Raw genomic sequence first — 21,619 nt, 5'->3', positions numbered from 1 at the left:
GGGTGGGGGGTGGAGGAGGCCCGCCCCGCTGCACCTGCCAGCGCCCCCACCTTGCGCCCCCCCCCCCACCTTTCAGCGAAACCCGACCAGAGCCAGCTGAGCTGCAGCCGCCGGTTGGTTGACTATATAGCTTGCAAGGAACGATCTTTCCAAGGCGGAGAGTGTGTGTGTGTGTGGGGGGGCTCCTTTCCTTGTCCATCCCCTCCTTTCCTCCCCCCCCCTTTTTTTGCATTCGGGTTAGGGGTCCCCTCGGCGGGACCTTAGAAGGCGGAGGGGGGGGGCGGGAAGCGCGCGAACATTTCCAGGTTTCAGGGGTGGGGGGGTGGGGGGAAAAGAGCAGAGAAGCGGCCGGGATGGGAACCGCAGAGCGCTGAGTTTTTAATTTTAGTATTTTTAATTTTATTTTTTTTCCGGCAAAGGTGGTGGTGGTGGTGTGTGTGTGTGTGTGGGGGGGTGAGTTGAAATTTTGCTTCGCCGCCGCCGCCGCTCCTCCCCCTACCTCTTCCTCCTCCTCCTCCTCCTCCTCTTCCCCCCCCCCTTTCCTAGCTGTCAAGCGGCTGCTCTTGCTCTCCAGCAGAAGCCGAAGCAGCAGCTGCAACCTCCGGAAAGGGCCGGAGAAGCAAGGCGGGCCGGTCCGCGCTCGGAGAACGAGGCGCGCCGGAGGTGAGGCTCTCCAACCGGGCCGCCGAAGCTTCGCGGGGAGCCGGTCCCAGGGCAGAGGCGTCGCTTCTTCGGGTCGAGGGGGGGTGGGGTGGGGGGAGGACAAGCGCCGGCGGATGGACTTGCGGCATCCCTTGGCTTGTGGCACCAGGAAGGCTCCCGCGAAGCGGCTGGCGAGCACCGCGGGTGTGGGGGGCGCCCGGTGCCGAATGCCAAGCTGTTTCTTCGGAAGACGGGGCGCTTTGGTGGGGGGGGGCGCAGAACTGCTGCAGCTGCTGCTGCTTCGACACCCACCCACCCCCCCCCTCGCCCCCTCTCTGAATTAAAGCCACCCCCCATCCCGGGGCGCTCCGAGGACTTTTTCTTTCTTGCTTTCTTTCGTCTTTTGGCTTGCTTTTGAGGCCCCCCCCACCCCCCCACCCCCCCCCCAGGACCCAAGGCAATAAATGCTGCGTTGGCCAGCCTGGAAGCGGCGGCGTCCTGTTTGGAAAGGCTCGCCTCGCTGACGGCTCGGATTCCCTTCCTTCCTTCGCTTCGTTTTGTTGTTGTTGTTTTTTTTGTGGGGGCCAAAGCCGCGAGGATCTTTGGGGGGGGGCAAAAAAAAAAGAAGAAAAAAAAAAGCGGTGGCCGAAGGAGGCCGGGGAAATTCTTCAGGCCTTTCTCGCGAGATGGACAGAGCGCGGCAGCCGGAGAGGAAGACGACTGGCTTGTGAATAAAAGAAGAGAGGAAGGAGGGAAGGAAAAAAAAAAGAGAGAGAGAGAGATCTTGCAAAGCCCACCCAGCCTTGCTTCTCCCAATCTCCGAGCCCAGGCTGCTGAATTGACTTCCCAGCCCGGTTGCTTTTCCAGCTTGCATTGGGACCCCCCACCCCCACCCTCGCCCCCCACCCCAAAGCCCATTTTCTCCGGAGCCATGAAGCTGATCCTGGTGCGCAAATTCCGCGTCCTCATCCTGCTGGTTTTCCTGGTGGCTTGCACTCTGCACATCCTCGTCGATCTGTTGCCCAAGCTGGAGAAGCGAGCCGCCGGGGCCGAGGTTGGGGCGGCGGACGCTAGTCTGGGCTGCTCCTGCTCGCACGCCGCCTCCGCCGCCGTCGTCGTTGCAGCCCAGCCGGGGCAAGAACGTGGCGGCTGGCCCAAGGAACCACCTCCGCCGCCGTCTTCGCTGGAGCCGGAGCCTCCGCCGGCGGCTGCTGCAGCTCGGGAGGAAGCCGGCCGTCCCGAAGCCGGCGCCTCGGAGGCGGCCGCGGCAGCCGCGGGCTGGCCTAGCAAGCACACGCTGCGCCTCTTGCAGGATTTCAGCAGCGAGCCCAGCTCCAATCTCAGCTCCCGGGAGAAAGGGCCGGGCCACGGCAACGCCGAGCCGAAGCAGCAGCCGCCGCTTCGAGCCTTCAGCACCGATCCGGAGCTCGGCGGCGGCGGCGCGTTCCGCGCGAAAGGGAAAACGAGAGTAGGCGACGGCTTGCAGAACGAGCCTCCCTCGCCGCCGTTGCTGCCGGCTTCCCGGGAAGAGGCGGCGGCGGCGCCCGCGGGCGCCGGCTCTCGCCTGGCCGCCCTCTTCGCCCACCCGCTCTATCAGCTGGCCGTGCCGCAGCTGGACGAGGCCGACCTCCTGTTCAACGTCAACAGCGACCTCCGGTTTAACCCCAAGGCGGCAGAGAATCCCGAGTGGTGAGTGAGTAAAGGGAAGGGGGGGGAGGGGAGGGGAGGGGGGGTGGCGGGGGCAGAGAGACAAGAATTGGGGGAGAGAGGGAAGGAGGAGGAGGAGGAGGAGCGGGGGAGTTTGTATAGCTTTGCGAGACGGGCATTTTTTTTAATTTATTTTATTTATATTTTAATTCCATTTATAGCCCGCCCTTCTCCGAAGGCTCAGGGCGGCTTACAAGCTTAGCAGTAGCCTTCATTCTATGTATATGCCTGCTTATTAGGGCTTTCACACACACACCCCCAAGCGGCATTATTACAAAGTCAGCTTAATTGCCCCCAACAATCTGGGTCCTCATTTTACCTACCTCGGAAGGATGGAAGGCTGAGTCAACCTTGAGCCTGGTGGGACTCGAACCTGCACTAATGGCAGGCAGCTGGTGTTACTTAAGGAGGCATGGCATCCGGCGTTAGGTTTTGGGGGTCACACGACCTGCTGAACCTCGGGCTGGGGTGTTTGTAGGGCTTGTGTAAGCCAGGGTAGAGAATCCTGGGTGGTGGAGATCAGACATTATAGGGTGCTCCTTCATCCCCAGGTGTTCTGAACCCGTTGACCAGGTGGTAACTTGTGAATGCAAGGTATCGGGGGTTTTAATGAAGGAGATTATTTGTAGCTGAGGGTTGAAATGAGGGGTGCTTGGTGTGCTCTGAGCTCAGCGAGCGTCAAGGATCCCCTTAGCTGGGGGATTTTGTTCGCCAAGGCTGAAGGTGCTAAATGAGCCAACTGGTCAAGTGGACTTTAACCTGTGATGGGAACCCAGAAAATTGTGGCTTGCCCACCAAGATGGAGGCTGTTGGGTGTCAAGTCAAGCCATGTGGTTGATCAGCCAGGGTTGGCTGCTTGCTTTGTGCCAATCTCCACACCATGACGGGTCAGTCCCCTTTAGGGCCCTGCAGGAGCCCAAACTCAACGTATATAATAGTTCCCTAGTTATGTCTTTGGGAAGTCCACAACTAACTGAAATTGATGATCTTTGGCCTTTGAGGGAGGTCCGAGCCAGGCCCTAACCTTCAAGCCAAGTTTATCTCAAGTGTGGGAGCAGGAGCCCTCCCCCCCCCACCACCCACCACCCGATTCTCCTTCCCCACATCATGGAGATGTTCCTTCTGAAGGATGAAGCGTGGCTGATGTTGAATGGCTGGCATTGGTGCTGGGTGGGCTAGTCTGCCTTTAAAAACCACAAGGGCAGAGTAATTGGCTTTGAGTACTCTCTGCTGGCCGGGTGGATCATCAAACTGGAATGTTCCTCTTTTTCTACCTCTCATTTTTCCCCTCCTCCTGGGGATGAGCTGAGACCCTCCCCCCTTTTGAGAAGCAGAGGAGAGAAGGATGGTAAAAAAAAAAAGCTTCTCTCTTCTTCCTGGTGCATTTAAGATTATTATTTTTTTGGAAAAAAAAATAACCAAAGCTTTGCCTGGATGAATCATTCTCCCCCCACCCTTATAAAACGGGGGTGGGGCTTGCTTTATACAGGAGAAGGAGATTCTCAGCTCTTGTTTCCGCCCCCCCCCATTGAAAGAGAGAGAGAAGATTGCTTCGTATTGGCTGACACCTCCCCCCCCCCATACACACCCTTTGCAAGCAATAGGAGGGGGGGGGAATTTCAGAATATTCCCTATCTACTTTCAGGCAAAGCGTCCCCGAATCTTAAAAAAAAGTATATATATATCTGAAAATGTTGCGGGTGGATTATTAGGTCCACCCCCACCTCTCAATTGTGGAACTTGATTGAGATTAAGCTAACCCTGGATGATGTTTGCTCCCATTCTGCTTCTCTTTCTGCTTTTGCCTTTAAAAAATATTGAATGGCTCAAGCATGCCCTTGTCCAAAATTAAAAAAAAGAAGACTTTATTGTGGCTGATGAGCCTCGTCTCCATCAAAGGCTGCGTCCCTTTCTTGATCTTGCATTAGGTGGCTCTCCCAAAAAGAGTATTTGAAAATATAATCAGCTCTTTTTCATTGATATACAAGAGAGAAGATATATATCTCTCTCCCTCTCTCTCCCTCCCTCCCTCCCTCTTTCTCTCTCTCCCTGTCTCCCTCCCTCTCTCTCCTTCCCTCCCTCCCTCTCCCTCCTCTCTCTCTACCTCCCTCCCTCCCTCTCTCCCTTCCTCTTTCTCTCTCTCCCTCTCCCTCCCTCTCTCTCCTTCCCTCCCTCTCTCCCTCCCTCCCTCTTTCTCTCTCCCTCTTTCTCTCTCTCTCCCTCCCTCTCTCTCCTTCCCTCCCTCCCTCTCCCTCCCTCTTTCTCTCCCTCCCTCCCTCTCTCTCCTTCCCTCCCTCCCTCTCTCCCTCCCTCTCCCTCCTCCCTCCCTCTTTCTCCCTCTCCCTTTCTCCCTCCCTCTCTCCCTCCCTCCCTCCCTCCCTCCCTCTTTCTCTCTCTCCCTCTCTCTCTCTCTCTCTTCCTCTTGGTATCTTCCAGATTGTAAACCCCATCATCCTCAGCCAAGGAATATAGACATGATCATCTGGTCATTGGGAAAGTGCCACCTTAGGAAAGCAAGGAAAATTTGGTATTGTTGAATAGGACATTATCCAGGAAGAATGTGGGAAAGATTGTTAGAGCGGTTGATTTTATTTTAAGGCAGCTGGCGAAGCGAACTCATGGAAAGAAGGGAAGAAGCTAGTGTGTTTCGATAGGTGAAAAGAACTGGACTGAAATCAAGGAGATGTTCATTTTAGCCTGCCTTTGTCCATGTGAGCTCTCTGGCTGACTGGGCTGTTAGGACGCTGAGCTTGTCGATCAGAAGGTCGGCAGTTTGGCGGGTCGAATCCCGAGTGCCGCGTAGCAGAGTGAGCGCCTGTTACGCGTCCCAGCTTCTGCCAACCTAGCAGTTCGAAAGCACGTAAAAATGCAAGTAGAAAAATAGGGACCACTATGGTGGGAAGGTAACAGCGTTCCGTGCGCCTTTGGCGTCTAGTCATGCCGGCCACATGACCACGGAGACGTCCTCGGACAAGCGCTGGCTCTTCGGCTTTGAAACGGAGATGAGCACCGGCCCCTAGAGTCGGAAACGACTAGCACGCATGTGCGGGGGAACCTTTACCTTTACCTAATCTCCCGAGCATCCTGACAGAATTGTTGTGGGATAAAATAGGAAGCAGGACAGTGAATGAAATTGACCGCTGAAATTGACTAATAGGGGAAGGGGAAAAAAGAAAGATGAACCCCCGGGGAAGAAAAGGAAAAAAAAGCTTGCCACTCCCACCTCTGCAAAGTTAGAGCTACTGTAGACCTGGCAAGACATTGAGTTCCTAGAAGAGGTAAACAGATGGTGAGTCCTTTCTGATTCTGGTCTTTTTGCTAAACCTCCCATCCCCAAAGCAGGAATAATAATAATATTAATAAAAAAAAAACTTAAAAGTATTTTTTTTAGCCCATCCCAGGTCTCTCTTACGATCATTGTGGTTGTATAATCTCCACCCCTTCCTTTCTAAAATCACAAGCATCTCATTAAATGACCATGGTTTTTATGACAGGATCTTGTTGACGTCACCTTCCAAGATAAAAGGGATGTTGCGGGAGAGGGGAGAAAAAAAACCAACACCAGTCTTTTTATGACTTTTCTTATTTTCTCCCAAGAGTTCCACAAAAACATCAGCATTCCTGATCTGAAGTATAATCAACAGATATTTTTTAATTTTAATTTTTAATTTTAATTCCATTTATATCCCGCCCTTCTCCGAAGACTCAGGGCGGCTTACAAGCTTAGCAGTAGCCTTCATTCTATGTATATGCCTGCTTGTTAGGGCTTTCACACACACACCCCAAGCGGCATTATTACAAAGTCAGCTTAATTGCCCCCAACAATCTGGGTCCTCATTTTACCTACCTGGGAAGGATGGAAGGCTGAGTCAACCTTGAGCCTGGTGGGATGTGACTTCTTACAGTGCTTTTTTTGTAAAAGAAAAAGGTGCCGGAACTCACACATGTCATACAAACCACCTTGCCTACCCTACAAGGTTCCATCCAAAAACGGTGCCGGAACTCCATTCTGAGCGTTCTATGAGAAAAAAAGCCCTGACTTCTTAAAAAATACCTGGTGAGCCTCTGGAGGTAAATTTGACTTGGTTCACACAATGCAGAGATAGGTTGTGTTCTGCTAGAGCCGGGATCGCCGTGCTGTGTGAATCCCGCCTCTCTGACTTGCAAACAACACTTTGGATGTTGTCTGAACTCAGCCGGCTGTGGTTTATTCAAACGTGGTTGAACTATCGGTGCTCCAGACCATGAGAGTTGTCTACATACTCCATAAAGCAGCTAGTCCAGTAGCCCTTAACTGAGCTTGGAAAGGAAATCAAGGTTTGGATTTTCTTAATTCCTGGATGGGTCACTAGGATAACTCCGGACTGTAAACTATAACTAGAAGATTGAAAATCATTTCTTACTATTAGCAAGAAAATCACTCGGACGTATCTTTGACTTTCTCAGGAGTTGAGTCCAACTTGGAAGTCTTGATACAAGGAGTGAGTTGCCTCTTTCCGTTTATGGCTGGTTGATTATTTTTTTTAGGTGTTTTGGGGTTCAAAGGCACCTCAGATGGGATTGTTCATCCAAGGCTGCCCTCTTCCTTCAATAACATTAATAACAACAGGATTGTAGTTTCTCCTCCTTGCTGAGGATCAACCGTCTCTTGATTATTTATGAATGGAAATGCATAGCTTGCTTGCCTTTTGAATTAGAGGCTCACCAAAGCAGCCTGCAAAACATTAACATCTTGGTGCTTAAAATATTTACCGGTAAATGCTTTTCCTTCCCCAACTGCAGGGGAAGCAAAAAAAAATAAGAAAAAAAAGGCCAAAGAAAGAATGGTCTCCTTGATCTCTACCTTGGCCTGGAAAGTTCATTCATTCATAAAAGTGGAGAATCTTTTTGTCTTGGGTCAGCAACCAAGCGGTTCTTTTGCCAGGCTGTTTGTTTGTTTGTCGTTCCAATGTCCTAAATGTTGACTTTGGGAAAGAGTGAAAGAAATCTTATGGGAATCTAACACCTAGAGAAAATGCCCTCTTTTAAAACTTTTCAACCAGTCAAACTTCATGCTAGTTTATCCCAACCACCCCAGGTGGACCTCCGAAATCACCCCAGTTTTGTAAACCTCAGAACTGGGATGGAAAGATATTTCCCTTGATCTTTTCTTCTCAGCCTGGCCCACCATTGTTGTTTGATGATGGATCTCATGTTCTTCAGCTAGCATGAAGAACTAGCGCTGGCGGATCAGCGACTCAAATGTTCCGTCTTACGGAAAGGCCTTTCGGAAAGTAGGCCACAGATAACTTCCTGGTTCCATGACTTCCCTAAACGGTCTCTAAAGAGGAGACACATCTGCTTAAAAATAATAATAATAATAATAAATCACCCCACCCCACCCCAAAGTTCACAGGGCAATATAAAGGTGGCCACATACTGAAGAAAGCTCCCTGATTCTAGCTGGTGGGACAGGAGAAGGAACTGTACAGCTTGTAAGATACTTCATTCACATCTGGTCGTAAGAATTGCCACTCTTAAATCCCAAAGAATCCGCTTCAGATCTTTTTGGATCGGGATGCTAAACCATTCTGGAGTCCTTTTCTCCCCAGTCAGGTTTTATGCACATAAAAATGTTATACCCAATAGCCAAGGGGGAGGAATGGACAAATTTGGAGACATCACAAGGGGGTAGATGTTGCAAGACTCTCTCACGTTGTCACAAACTTTGAAGAGTGGGTGGGTGAGCGAATCGATGAATGAATGAATGAATGAATGAATGAAAAATATACTCAGTAGATGTGGGAGGCAACCTGAAGAGAAAGGCAATCAGGGATGTGGTGGTGTTGATGAAGATATATCTGCTTCCAAGGCTGTCTTCTGAAGTTCTTCTCAAAAGTAAGAAAGGCAGGCAGTCCTCCAGTTACCACTGTTCATTTAGTGACGGTTCAAAGTTACATCATCACTGAAAATGGGACTTTACAACCGGCCCTTGCACTTAACAACCAATGCAGCATCCCAAAGTCATGTGATCAAAATTTGGTTGCTGAGCATCCGGTATGCATATAGAGCAGAACTGAACTGAACTGAATTGAATCAAATTGAATAGATTTCAATAGAATTGAATTAAATTACAGAATGGAATGGAATGGAATAAAGTGGAATGGAATAAAGAGGAGAGGGAGGGGAGGAGATGGAAGGGACCTTAGAGGTCATCTAGTCCAACCCCCTGCTCAGGCAGGAAACCCTATACCGTGTCAGACAAATGGCTGTCCAGTCTCTTCTTCAAAACTTCCAGTGTTGGAGCATTCACAGCTTCTGGAGGCAGGTTGTTCCACTGGTTAATTGTTCTCACTGCCAGGAAGTTTCTCCTTAGTTCCAGGTTGCTTCTCTCCTTGATGAGTTTCCACCCGTTGCTTCTTGTCCTGCCTTCAGGCGCTTTGGAGAATAGCTTGACTCCCTCTTCTTTGGGGCAGCCCCTGAGACATTGGAACACTGTTATCATGTCCCCCCTCGTCCTTCTCTTCATTAAACCTGACTTGCTCAATTCCAGCAACCGTTCCTTACATGCTTATACAATGGGTCGTAGTGTCCTGAGGTCACATGACTGCCCTTTGTGTCCTTCCTAAATGGCTTCCAGCAGGCTAAGTTCAGCGGGGAAGCTGGACTTGCTAAAACACCTGCATGATTCACTTAACAACGGCAGCGGTTCTCGTAAAGGTCATAAAGTTGGATGTGACTCTCTTAACAGCCACCTTGTTTAATAGTAGAAATACCTGGTTCTCATTTGTGGTTGGACTACTTGAACGGATAAACTTGGACACTCTAGCTTCTGGCAATATCCAGCCAGCTCAATGCTGTACGTTTCTTTTCCTCTCTTCTGAAATAGTGCAACGCAGAACTATTATAAACCCAGAGGGACAAATCCTGCCCGTGTTTCCTGTGAAGTAGATTGTATTGGAAGTTTAGTCTGGGGGAAAAAAGAGGGTCTATGCCTGTTATTTACTGATCCGGCCACGTTTGTTGCAAGCTTGAAATCATAGCTGCAGCTTGAAAACCTGAAAAATAGGGCAGCCAACCTAACACCGGTGGGCATAATGGCGGAGGTGGTGATTTTTCCCTGTTTTATTTCAGAATCCTAACAATCTAATCATGTGTACATGCCTTAGCAGTGTGTGTCTATTAGAGACCCATCAATCATCCCGTACTTATAGGCAGCTGGTCTGATAAAATTGAATAGAAGAATGAAGCCTTGGGATTTTGGCGACGCCCGGCAGATTTTTTTCGTTTGGCTTTAACTCTGGAGAACAAAATTGCATTTCGTGTACGCCGGTTGGTGGCTGCTTCTGGAGGCCATTGTGGATGCGTTCCTTGGGGTTGATCTTGATTCATGGTGACATTTCCTTGGCGAGCTGCTCAGAAGAGAAACGCTTGGCTTCCTTCATCCCCGAGCTGAGAGAGAAGATTGGCCCATAATCCACCAGCTGGCTTTGTGCTTAAGGCAGGATTAGAATTTGGGTCTCTCTGTTCCTAATCCAGGGTTTGTAACCATTAGAGAAACCGGTTCTCATTCCCGAAGGCTGCATCCGAATGACAAGTGTTGGAATAAATGGGGCCAGCAAGATTTACAGATAGTCCTCGGTTGGTGGCCACAATTTGGACAAGAATGTCCGTTGCCAAAGAAGGTGGCTGTTTAGTGAATGGTGCCTGGGAGGGGAGGGAGGAAGGAAGGAAGGAAGGAAGGAAGGAAGGAAGGAAGGAAGGAAGGAGAAGATAGAGGAGGGAGGAAGGAAGGAAGGAAGGAAGGAAGGAAAGAAAAGGAAGGAAGGAAGGAAGGAAGGAAGGGAGAGGGAGTGATGAAGGAAGGAAGAGGAGGGAGGGAGGGAGGAAGGAAGCGAGAGGGAAGAAGGGTGGGAGGAAGGAAGGTAGGAAGAGAAGGAGGGAAGGAAGGAGGGAAGGAAGGAAGGAAGGAAGGAAGGAAGGAAGGAAGGAGGTTGACCACCAAGGAGATGCTTAAGGGCTCTGCCTGAAGCCCTCCAGCTTTCTGTTCTTCTCCTTCAGTACAGCCTCCCTATTCCGAGGCAAGGTATCTCCAAATGGCAGGAGAGGAGAAGTTTCATGCTTGGCTTACTTCCCCGTCACTGCGCTGCTTTGAAGCAAAGACAGGTGAACTGGATAAATCTTTTGGCTCTGTTCTTTCTTGAGCTGCTGCTCAATCTCTCCTTTGTTCCTTGGCTTCCAAATCTCCTTGGAGGCATTTGACGAAGGGAGTCCCTGCCTTTTCCTTGGGGCAGCCGAGAGTTAAAGCGATAGAAACTCACCTGGTTTAAGATCAGATGCCAAGGCTGGCCATCGTCTACCCAACTGTTTACTTTAGGCTTTTCTAAAACAAGCAGAAGGATTCGGTTTTTGGCCTGCTTCTCACAAGGGTGTGTTCCGGAAAACTCCAAAGGAGATTCATTGGTTGCCTTATAAGAGCTCCACTGGGAGAAAAGTCATCCAATTTAGACCATCAGTTCATTTCTAGTACAGGTAGCCCTCTGCTTATAGCTGTTTGTAGAATAGAATAGAATAGAATAGAATAGAATAGAATAGAATAGAATAGAATAGAATAGAATAGAATAGAATAGAATAGAATAGAATAGAATAGAATAGAATAGAATAGAATAGAATAGAATAGAATAGAATAGAATAATGGGAATGGAATGGAATGGAATGGAATGGAATGGAATGGAATAGAATAGAATAGAATAGAATAGAATACAGTAGAGTAGAGTAGAGTAGAGTAGAGTAGAGTAGAGTAGAGTAGAATGGAGATGGAAGGGACCTTGGAGGTCTTCTAGTCCAGCCCCCTGTTCAAGCAGGAGAACCTATACCAACTCAGACAAGCAACTGTCCATTCTCTTCTTGAAAATCTCCCGTGATGGAGCTCCCACGATTTCTGGTGGCAAGCTGTTCCACTGGTTAAATGTCCTCGTTGTCAGGAAGTTTCTCCTTCATTCCAGATTGCTTCTCTCTTTCATCAGTTTCCAACCGTTAGTGAACGTTTGAAGTTACAACGGCACCGGAAAATTGACTCATGACCAGTTTTTCCACTCTTAACGGCCGTTGCGGCATCCCCATGGTCACATGACCAAAATTCAGACGCTGGGTTCATATTTACGACGGCTGCAGCGTCCTGGAGTCACGTAGTCTACACTTTTTGCGACTTTCTGACAAGCCAAGTCCGTGGGGAAGCTAGATTCACATTCCCAGCCGTGTTACTAACTGAACAACTGCGGCGATTCGCTTAACAGCTGTGGCAAGGAAGGTCATAAAATGGGGCAAAAGCTCACTTAACAAACGTCTTACTTAAGAGTAAGAGAATTTGGGGCTACCTGTATTTCTGGGACAATCTGGACGATGAATACCGAGGGAGTCAAATCCCAAGCAATATCAGAAAGACAAATCCCTCTTCCAGATTGTAAAGGTGTGCGAGAAAGATCTTGGGAGACGCTGCTGAAGGAACGGTGGCAGAAGAGACGGCATAGCCCACAGCTGCACAAAGGGTGGAGAAATAATAATAATAATAATAATAATAATAATAATAATAATAATAATAATAATAATAATAATAATAATAATATACATATATATACATATATATATACATATATATATATATACATATATATATACATATACATATATATATATATATACACATATAGACATATAGACATATATACATATACACATATACACATATAGACATATACACATATACACATATACACATATATACATACATACATACATACATACATACATATATATATATATATATATATATATATATATATATATATATATATATATATATGAAGTTGGAAGGGACCTTGGAGGTCATCTAGTCCAACCCCCTGCTCAGGCAGGAAACCCTATCATTTCAGACCAATGGCTGTCCAGTCTCTTCTTAAAAACTTCCAGTGTTGGAGCATTCACCACCTTTGGAGGCAGGTTGTTCCACTGGTTAATTGTCCTCACTGTCAGGAAGTTTCTCCTTAGTTCTAGGTTGCTTCTCTCCTTGACTGGTTTCCACCCGTTGCTTCTTCTCCTGCTTTCAGGTGCTTTGGAGAACAGCTTGACTCCCTCTTCTTTGGGGCAGCCCCTGAGATATTGGAACACTGCTATCATGTCACCCCTCACCCTTCTCTTCATTAAACTACACATACCCAATTCCAGCAACTGTTCCCTATATGTTTTAGCCTCCAGAAAGAGGATCCCTAGTTATTGTGCTGCAATGGAAGTGGAGAGGAGAAATTGTGTTTCCAGACGCGCAAGATTCTGTTCATGTAGCTTTACAACAAGGTAGAATTAGCTTATCTGGTCGTGTTTCCTGTCTGCTCTATCTGATAAAGCTGACACAGGTACAACAGCAGCGCAATAATGGATGGTTGTCCATCCGCCTCATAAGTCAAAGTGTTGCTTGAAGTAGATGTTCTTTGCCTCCCTCTGAAATAGGAGGAGCATCGGGACCAAGCATGTCTCCATGGGGGGAAGGGTACATTCCAAAGTGTGGAGGGTTTCTCTGAGAAGACCTAACCTTGAATCAGAGACCACGTAGCTCCTGTGAGGTGGAACCTTCAGGAGACCTTCTCTAGATGTTTTGGACCGGGTGAGCTAAGTTACAATTGGCAAGGCGGTTTTTGATATATCTTACTGCTGCGGTTGTCTGTGGCCTTACGGGACTAACCGACTCTTGAGTTGGACTCCGAAGCGTTAATAGCATATGGATAGCAACGACTCCAGCGATGTCAAACTAGGTTTGCCTGGAGCAACGTGGCCATCACATTCTCTCCTGATGTAATAATTTCCAAGCCACCTCCAAATACCCATATCTTGTGATATTTGGGGGTGGTTTACATCCCACTCTCCGTGATGTTAATGACCCTTCACATCCATTCGTGGTGTTTCTGGGTTCTTACCGCTTCTTTGGAGTTTTCCAACACAATGACATTAAAATTCCAGAACTACCAACTGGACTCTTGTCTCCCCCCACCCCCACCCACCCCCGAGTTAAATATCACATACCGGTAGGTTAAAAATGAGTAGGTGGAAGGACAGAGCAGTCAAATATTAACTCCCCCTTGCAAACGGGAGGTCAGGAATCAAAGGTGGCTTTTAAAAAAATAAAAAGCACAGGGATGGCTTAAAATGGTGGGCTAAATTCCTGTCGCACCTTGAAGAAACCGGCTTTCTGGTTTTGCAAAATGCACGGGGCCTTCAACTCGATCAGCAGGTCTTTGTAAGCAGAGTATCTTAAGCCACTGGAAGAAGAGGACCAACAGTTTAAGTGTCACCCAACTTACGGATAAAGGAGAATATCTGTAGCTCGGGGTTGAAGTGAGGGGTGGTTGTCTTGCAGAGGTTTCGTGACCAAACTAGGTGACGTCCTCAGGGTTAGAAGGCAGGGGAGGGTGGGGAGGAGGAGGAGAAGGAGGAAGAGGATGTGGGGTTTTCTTGTAGAAGTTGCATTGCCCAAACTAGATAACCTCATCTAGTGCTAGTCCTGGCAGTAAGGAAATCTCTGCAAGAGGCAAACCGAGGATCCCTTTCCCAACTTAGCCTGCTGTGTGAATGCATCTGTTGGTAGCTTACCTGAAGGGGTTCCTCTCGTGATGGGGATAATTGAGTCAGACTTTCTGAGTCTCAAGAGTCCTCCAGGGTATGGTTGAGGTTTGGGTTGGGTTGTTAGGAGCTTCTGTCTCGGTAAACATACGCACTGAGAGAGAGAGAGATTTGGATGGCTCTGCCCTTGTCTGCTTTCAAATAGGAATGGAGGGTTTTTGACAGAACTGCTCTCTCTTCCCAAGAAAGTGAGACTCCTCTGTTTATATAGTCGCTTTCCAACATGCTTACAGTTTCTTGGCAGTGCAGGAAGCAGCTGAGATGGCGAGGCGCTTGTTGATCTTTTTTTTTAAAAAAAGAGAAATGCAAGCCACGAGGCTCTGAAATGGCTTCAGAAGGACTTTCTTGTTGATGAAAGGACTCTAGTCTGGGGCAACAACTTAATTTCTTCCTTGAGTTCCTTTTCCAGTTTCATCCCTCATGGGGTGATCCTGTCTAGGTTCAGTAAGTGATCATTTCCTCCAGGTCCTCTAGCAATTATTTCCTGACCTTTTTAAGGGGGGGAGGGTGTCCAGGGGCACAGCTTCTTCTGAGCTGGGCTGAACTTCTTGAGATTGCAAATGGGAATGGAGTAAGTTGTAAATAAGTAAGCAATGTTCTCCCTGTACACTGAGAAGAAATGGAGACATAAAATTGTGGGGGGCGGATGGTTGCTAAAGATCAACTAAGCCAGCCTTCAGCCCAGATGGGCATCAAAGCCATTTTCAACCGTCCATGATAAGTATCTGTCCAGACTGTTCTTAAAAACTCAAGCCTTGATAGCAGTGTGACTGCCTCTGAAGGACATCTGCTGGGAGACTGGTGTTGGTTGAAAGTCCCATGTAGGTGTAGCAGAAGTGGTGGTCCACAATGAACAAGCAATCAGCACAAACAACTTAGGTCAGATAGACCAATGTTTCTCAATCTTAGCAACTTGAAGATGGGTGGATGTCAACTCCCAGAATTCAATTTTGGACATCCACCCATCTTCAAGTTCCCAAGGTTGAGAGACAGTGAGATAGACCACGATTGGCTGAGGAATTCTGGGAACTGATGCCCACCCATCTTACAAGGTTGCTAAGGTTGAGAAACAGTGAGATAGACCACGGTTGGCTGAGAAATTCTGGGGATTTATGTCCACCCATCCTCAAGTTGCCAAGATTGAGGAACACTGAGATACAGCATGGTCTCCCTTGATCCCAGGCTATCTCTTGGCTCCTAATGTAGAACAGAAAGCCACTTGACCTATTTGGAACATCTTTCTAGCTTGGCATCCGTGTCCCCAAAGCATTTGCAAGATCCATTGCTGGCCCGTGAACAAAACCTGACCTTCTCGATTGAATCTCTTTTGTTTGTTTTTGGCAGGCAAAATGAAGCTAATGAAGATGAGGACTTTCTACCCACGGGCGAAACGTCTGTCGATTCCTACCCGAACTGGCTTAAATTCCACATTGGTATTAATCGGTACGAGCTGTATTCCAGGCACAACCCAGCGATTGGCATTTTGCTGCACGATTTGGCTGCCCAGAAAATCACCAGTGTTGGTAAGCTGATGCACCTTGTAGTTCAAGTTACTGTTGCCATCTGTGGGTAGGTGCCTCTGCCTCTTGGGCTGGATTGGGAGTTGCTTTTTTTGCATGAGTTGAGTTTGACCGTTGGTGGCATTTATATTTATAGTTATGATATTTAGAGTCTTTTTTTTTAATGCACTGCCCCACCCACCTTGGCCCTTAGTTCCACCATGGTCTCCTGGCCACACCCCCTTTAGAATGCAACTGTTGAGTTGGTCCGTCAGACCAGGTGTCTCCAAACTTGGCAACTTGAAGACTGGTGGACTTCTACTCCCAGAATTCCTCAACCATCATGGCCAAGTTTGGAGACACCTGTTTTAGACAAACAGTGCAATTTCTCGATGCTGTGAAGCTGACGGCCTGGAAGAGGGGTCTTCAAACTTGGCCCTTTTGTGACTTGTGGGCTTCAACTCCCAGAATTCCTCAGCCACCGTGCCTGGCTGAGGAATTCTGGGAGTTCAAGTCCACAAGTCATAAAAGGGCCAAGTTTGAAGACCTCTGGCCTGGAGAATTGTGACTTTCACACCTGAGAGCAGGTGAAGGTGAATGATGCTTAATTAGACCAACCCATAAATTCTAGGCCAACTCTGTGTCTGAATGAAGTTTATTGGGCTTTCGTCTCAGATAAAATGGAGGTAGGTAGAAGGTAGTTCACCCCACCCATGTTTTCATTCAAGGCTAACCAAACATATTAAACTGTGCTCCACTTTATCTCCAGGATATAACAGGTATTATACCATCTGTATTTAGCGCTATACTCTTGGCCACTGTCTGTGGAGTTGTTTTGTTTCTCCACGTATGGACAGGATTCTGGGAGTTGAAGTCCACAAGTCATAAAAGAGCCAAGTTTGAAAACCCATGGTTTAGATAATGCCTAAAATGGTTTAGGTAATGTCTAGCCTGAAAACCTCTGCTTTCTTCCTCCTTTTTTTCCAAAATCCTTCCATAACCAGTGTTTACTGCGATGATTAAGTCTTGCCTAAAGCCGTTAGTGGGGGGAAAAAAATCTAACAATCTTTTATAGTAAGGGCTACTGGAACATTCAGGTTTTTCCGGGACAAAGATGAAGACTCCATATTTCTGCAAAAAAAGCAGTTTTAGATTCAGACCAAGTCTTTCTGTGCTGCCTAACTTTCCATATTTAACCAGGTTAGTTGCTGGCTGAGTTCAGCCTATGGGATGAGCAAACCTGAACGTTTAGCTTGGAGATCGTGAGTGTTGCAGAAGCCATGAAGTCAACATCGAGTTCTCCCAATCCTGCAGTAGATTGAAATTTGGAAGGATTAGGAAGAGGTTTCTGTCTCTTGAAAGACCCCTTTCTCCTTTTACTTTTATTTTTATTTTTTTTGTTTCGTTCGGCACGACTCTCTTAAAAGATTTAATTAGACTGTCAAGGTTTCAACCGAATGCAAGCAGGACTGTGCTCAAGGAAAGGTGAGGTGCGTTTTTTGTGCCTCTTAATTGCCAGAACTAAAGCACAGAAATGACCATAATTACCCATTTCTTTGTGCAGTTGAAAATTTGCATCTCTAATAACGCCACCTGCGTGAGCCAACAGGCTCCTTAATTAGAAACCCTGCATGGTGCACAGCATCGAGACGCAACATGTTAACCATTCCAGCCGCCTCCGTTTATCCTTATTAAAGTTAGAAGGAAGATCAGCCTTTGATTTCCACATCTGCAAGGCTTCTTTTATCTTCCTGCCTGGTCAGAATGTGCTCATAAATGGAATCGGCTCATTTCTAACATCCCCAGCATTTTTCGCTTGGGTGGGTCATGTAATTAAAAAGGTTACTGTAGAGTTATTAAAAGGAAGAGGACTTTGTGTAGACCATTACCTAGGAGAAACTTCCAGCCAATGAGTCCAGAAGACGTGGAAGGAGCTAAACGTTCTACATGGGACACTTACGACGAATGTTTAAGGTCATCCAGCTTCTTCTCATGAAGTAGGCCTATGTTTTGGTCCAAGGCTGGGGGAAAGTCCTGTCTTCAAGGAAAAACCAAGTCCAGTTGAAAAAGCACCTTTGGCATAACCAGCCCCTGGATGAGTGCCAGTCTCCGTAGGCAGATGAAATGGGCATTTTTTGAGGCACCTCTTTGCCCTTTTCCACCCAAGTCTTCCCTGAGAGCTGAACTAGTAATCCAGACCAAATGAGATCTGAGATGTGGCCCCAGCCCCAGGGTCGTGTTTTCATATCAATTCATCAGTCAAGTCGGAGCTTTGATATGATTTTGAAAGCTTGATGAGAGAGAGAGAGAGAAGAAAAGCATTTTTTGGACCTGTCAGATTGATTGAAAGGCATGTATTCTAAGCCCTGGATTAGATGTTTCAGTTAGGAAAGCTGATTTGATGCAGGGAATCAGGGATATCCCATCTCCCAAATTGAAATGTTGCACATTCTGGGATCTAATTTCTTATCAGCACAGGAGTTAGTGGTCCCCATCCCACCACTCTACCTGTGCATAAAAGCAAAACCATAGGAAGTAATTTTTTTGCCTTTCAAGATTCAAAGCCTATTTTTTTTAAAAAAAAAAAGTAGAAACAGAACCAAATCAATAAATACAATAACACACTAGCCGAATGAATTTTAAATTTTGCGGGTCACTGGCCGAATAAATATTATTGATGGATTGACTGATTGACTGATTCATTCCACTTTCTTTAGATTATGAAGGGAGTGGAAAGGTCTCCAAATGGCTGATAAACATCTGGATATAAAACTCAGTGGGGATAGGGCCTACCCCACCATTTTGGAGATTTTGAATAGGGTTCTACAGCTGCATCAGGACAAGAAGCAACGGATGGAAACTAATCAAGGAGAGAAGCAAACCTAGAACTAAGGAGAAATTTCCTGACAGTGAGAACAATTAACCAGTAGAACAGCTTGTCTCCAGAAGTTGGGGGTGCTCCATCACTGGAGGTTTTTAAGAACTGGACAGTCACTTGTCTGAAATAGTGTAGGGTTTCCTACCTGAGCAGGGGGTTGGACTAGAAGATCTCCAAAGTCCCTTCTGTTATTCCGTTATTTATTCTATTCATTTGAATTTAAATCTTGAACTTTTTGCTATTCTGGGTGCCCCTTTGTATCATTATCTGGAAACATATGAGCAGGGCTTTTTTTGTCATAGAACGCTCAGAACGGAGTTCCGGCACCTTTTTTGGATGGAACCTTGTAGGGTAGGTAAGGCAGGTTGTATGACGTGTGTGAGTTCCGATACCTTTTTCTTTTACAAAAAAAGTACTGCATATGAGTATTCCTCCCCCCTCTCTTCACACACACACACACACACACACTCAAAACCTTCAGAGTTCCCCAATATGTATGCTTAACTCGGGCTAAAGATTATCCAGGAGTGTTTACGCAATCTTGGAAGCCCATAAAGATGCAAATGATATGTTTAATCTGTAGGCATCTCAGTAGCCCCTGTGCCAAGTGAATGGAAAACTAAAGATGAGGTTAGGCAATTCGTACACAAAGATTAACCAAAGCCAAAAATTTTAAAAAAAAATAAAAATAAATCCACCAAGATCAGGCCATCAGCTTGACACACACACACCCCACCAACAAATTCTGCAGAGAAAAAGTCACAGCCGATTAAGAGGGAGTTTTTTGAATTTCAGCTGACTTTTTACCTTTATTGCTTTTGACTAAAAAGAATGCTGGAAGAGTTTCAGTATTGCACGGTTGGAGGGTTTTTCCACGACTCTCGCTGATTACGAGCCAGGCCTTTAATTATATTCTGCTACCCTGCCCTTGCGTTCTTCTTTGAGTCATCTGCCCTCTCACTTCCCAGATCATCCAGGTTGCTTGGATATGGCTCCAACTGGGAAAGACTCTGATCTGTGGAGCAGTCTAGCTCTGAATGTGTGGAGGGGTGTCTCCATCTGTGAATCGTTTTTGTGAAAGAAGGAAAGAAAAAGAAAGAAAGAAGGAAGGAAGGAAGGAAGAAGGAAGAAGGAAGGAAGAGAAAGAAAAAGAAAAGAAAAAGAAAGAGAAAGAAAGAGAAAGAAAAGAAAGAAAGAAAGAAAGAAAGAAAGAAAGAAAGAAAGAAAGAAAGAAAGAAAGAAAGAAAAGAAAGAAGGGAGGGAGGGAGGGAGGGAGGGAGGGAGGGAGGAGAAGGGGATGGAAAAAAGGAAGGAAGGAGAAGGGGATGGAAAAAGAGAAGACTCCACGTTAACTCTTATTCCTCGTCAAAACAAGAAAAAAATCCACTGGTAAATTTCTTAAATGGGAAAGGAAGGAAGGAAGGAAGGAAGGAAGGAAGGAAGGAAGGAAGGAAGGACTGGGGACGGAGTCAGGCAAGTAATTAGCTTAGAGTTCTTACGTTCCCACAAGCAATAGCAATAGCCCTTAGACTTATATATCTCTTCCCAGCGCTTTACAACCCCTCTCTAAGCAGTTTACAAAGTCAGCCTGGTGCCCCCCCCCAAAAAAAAGATCTGGGTCCTCATTTTACCCACCTCAGAAGGATGAAAGGCTGAGTCAACCACGAACTGGTCAGGATCGAACTGGTGACAATGAGTAGAGTTACTGTAGCCTGCAATACTGCATTCTGAAGAAGAGACCGGACAGCCAGTTGTCTGGAATGGTACAAGTTCTCCTGCTTAAGCTGGGGGTTGGACTAGAAGACCTCCAAGGTCCCTTCCAACTCTGTAATTCTGTATTATTTTGTTTTCTCTTGGCTCTATAGCCGCTTCTTCACCTGGAGAAATTTCCACCTTTTATATAAGGTGACGTAAGCATTCCTGTTTTTATTAGCTTGCGTGTGAGCACCTTAAGGCATTTCTGATGTTATCTTAGGGCTGTAATTTTCTGCTTTAGGTTGGTTTTCCTTTTAGGGCTCTCTTCTGTTTATTTTTGGATTTCAAGCTTGGCGATTTTAGTTGGCTTTCAATTCAGATTCGCTTCTCATTTTGCTTTTCCCTTTTTTAAGTATCCCCGGAGGATATACTAAGCTACCAGTGGCGAAAGCAATCCATTAATTTCCTGGAGAAAGGGAGATGATTGGTTACTGGGTGAATGATAATGGGCACAAATCTTTGGGGGAGGCCCCCTTTGATGGATGACCTCGAAGTGCTTAAGATAGCAAATAAAAATAAATCAGAATATATGATCCCAGTCGGCTGCAGGCATGAAAACATCTCTGCTGCTATTTTCCTAAGAGTTCCTGCAGAATAACAGCTTGGCTGTAGAAGTGCAGATCTTCCCAGAATGCCCCAGTTTAGGACCATTCCTGAGTCACTGGGGAAACATCTCCGTGGTCATTCAACCCTTCAGGTAGATCAAATTAGGAATCCAACGTCATGCAGATTTAGATGACTTTTATTGCAAAACAATACCTGTCAGCCTTGACTTATGACCTTCATTCAACCTGGAATTATAGTCCTAAGTCATTGCAGTCATAAGTCAAAGCATCAGATGATCAGATTTGAATTTACAGCTGCTTTTTTTACAACACGTGTTAGGTGGATGCAGTTGTTAAACAAATCCATTTTCCCCACTGGGTGTTTTTTTGCTGGAAACTGGAAGTAGCTAGCCAAAACCAGCAAAAAAAAAGTCACAAATTGCGATCACATGACTGCAGATCTTGCAAAGAGCTGTAAAAGTGAGCCAGTTTGAGACAAGTGCTTGACATGTCATCATGTGAACCTCAGGATCCTGTGGTCATCATAAGTCCAAACATGGTTCTAGGGAGGTCCGTTGTAACCTGGAACAACTGTTAAGCAAACGGTTGTATGTCAAGGACCACCTGTAGTAAGCCTTGCACATCTGAATGTGATTTCCTCCTCCCTTTAACTTCATGAGGACTAAGAAGAATCTTAGTGACCTTTGGGGACTCCCAATGATCCTTGTCTTAGAAGAGCAGTGGTGGCGCAGTGGTTAAAGTGCAGCATTGCTGGCAAACTCTGGCCACAGCCTGGAGTTCGATCCTGATGGGGCTCAAAATTGATTCAGCCTTCCACCCTTCCGAAGTCAGTAAAATGAGGACCCAGATTGTTGGGGGCAACAGGCTGCCTCTGTAAACTGCTTAGATGGGGCTGTAAAGCACTGTGAAGTGGTATATAAGTC

General features: G+C 46.7%; 1 protein-coding gene across 1 annotated transcript in view; it reads left to right on the top strand.

The window, feature by feature from the left end:
• The first annotated feature begins 1,115 nt into the window (after positions 1-1,115).
• The window catches only part of FAM20C (FAM20C golgi associated secretory pathway kinase), a 49,256-nt gene continuing 28,752 nt past the window's right edge, over positions 1,116-21,619 (top strand). Inside the window, exons 1-2 of the mRNA XM_081338093.1 lie at positions 1,116-2,331; positions 15,343-15,521. Coding sequence (XP_081194219.1) covers positions 1,574-2,331; positions 15,343-15,521 — 937 coding nt within the window. The 5' untranslated portion in view covers positions 1,116-1,573. The remainder of the gene's footprint in view (positions 2,332-15,342; positions 15,522-21,619) is intronic.

The sequence above is a fragment of the Vipera berus genome (genome assembly GCF_964194415.1).
Source record: "Vipera berus genome assembly, chromosome: 13".
NCBI lineage: Eukaryota > Metazoa > Chordata > Lepidosauria > Squamata > Viperidae > Vipera > Vipera berus.
The sequence above is the reverse complement of the archived record's forward strand: the minus strand, read 5'-3'. Positions and strand labels throughout refer to the sequence as shown.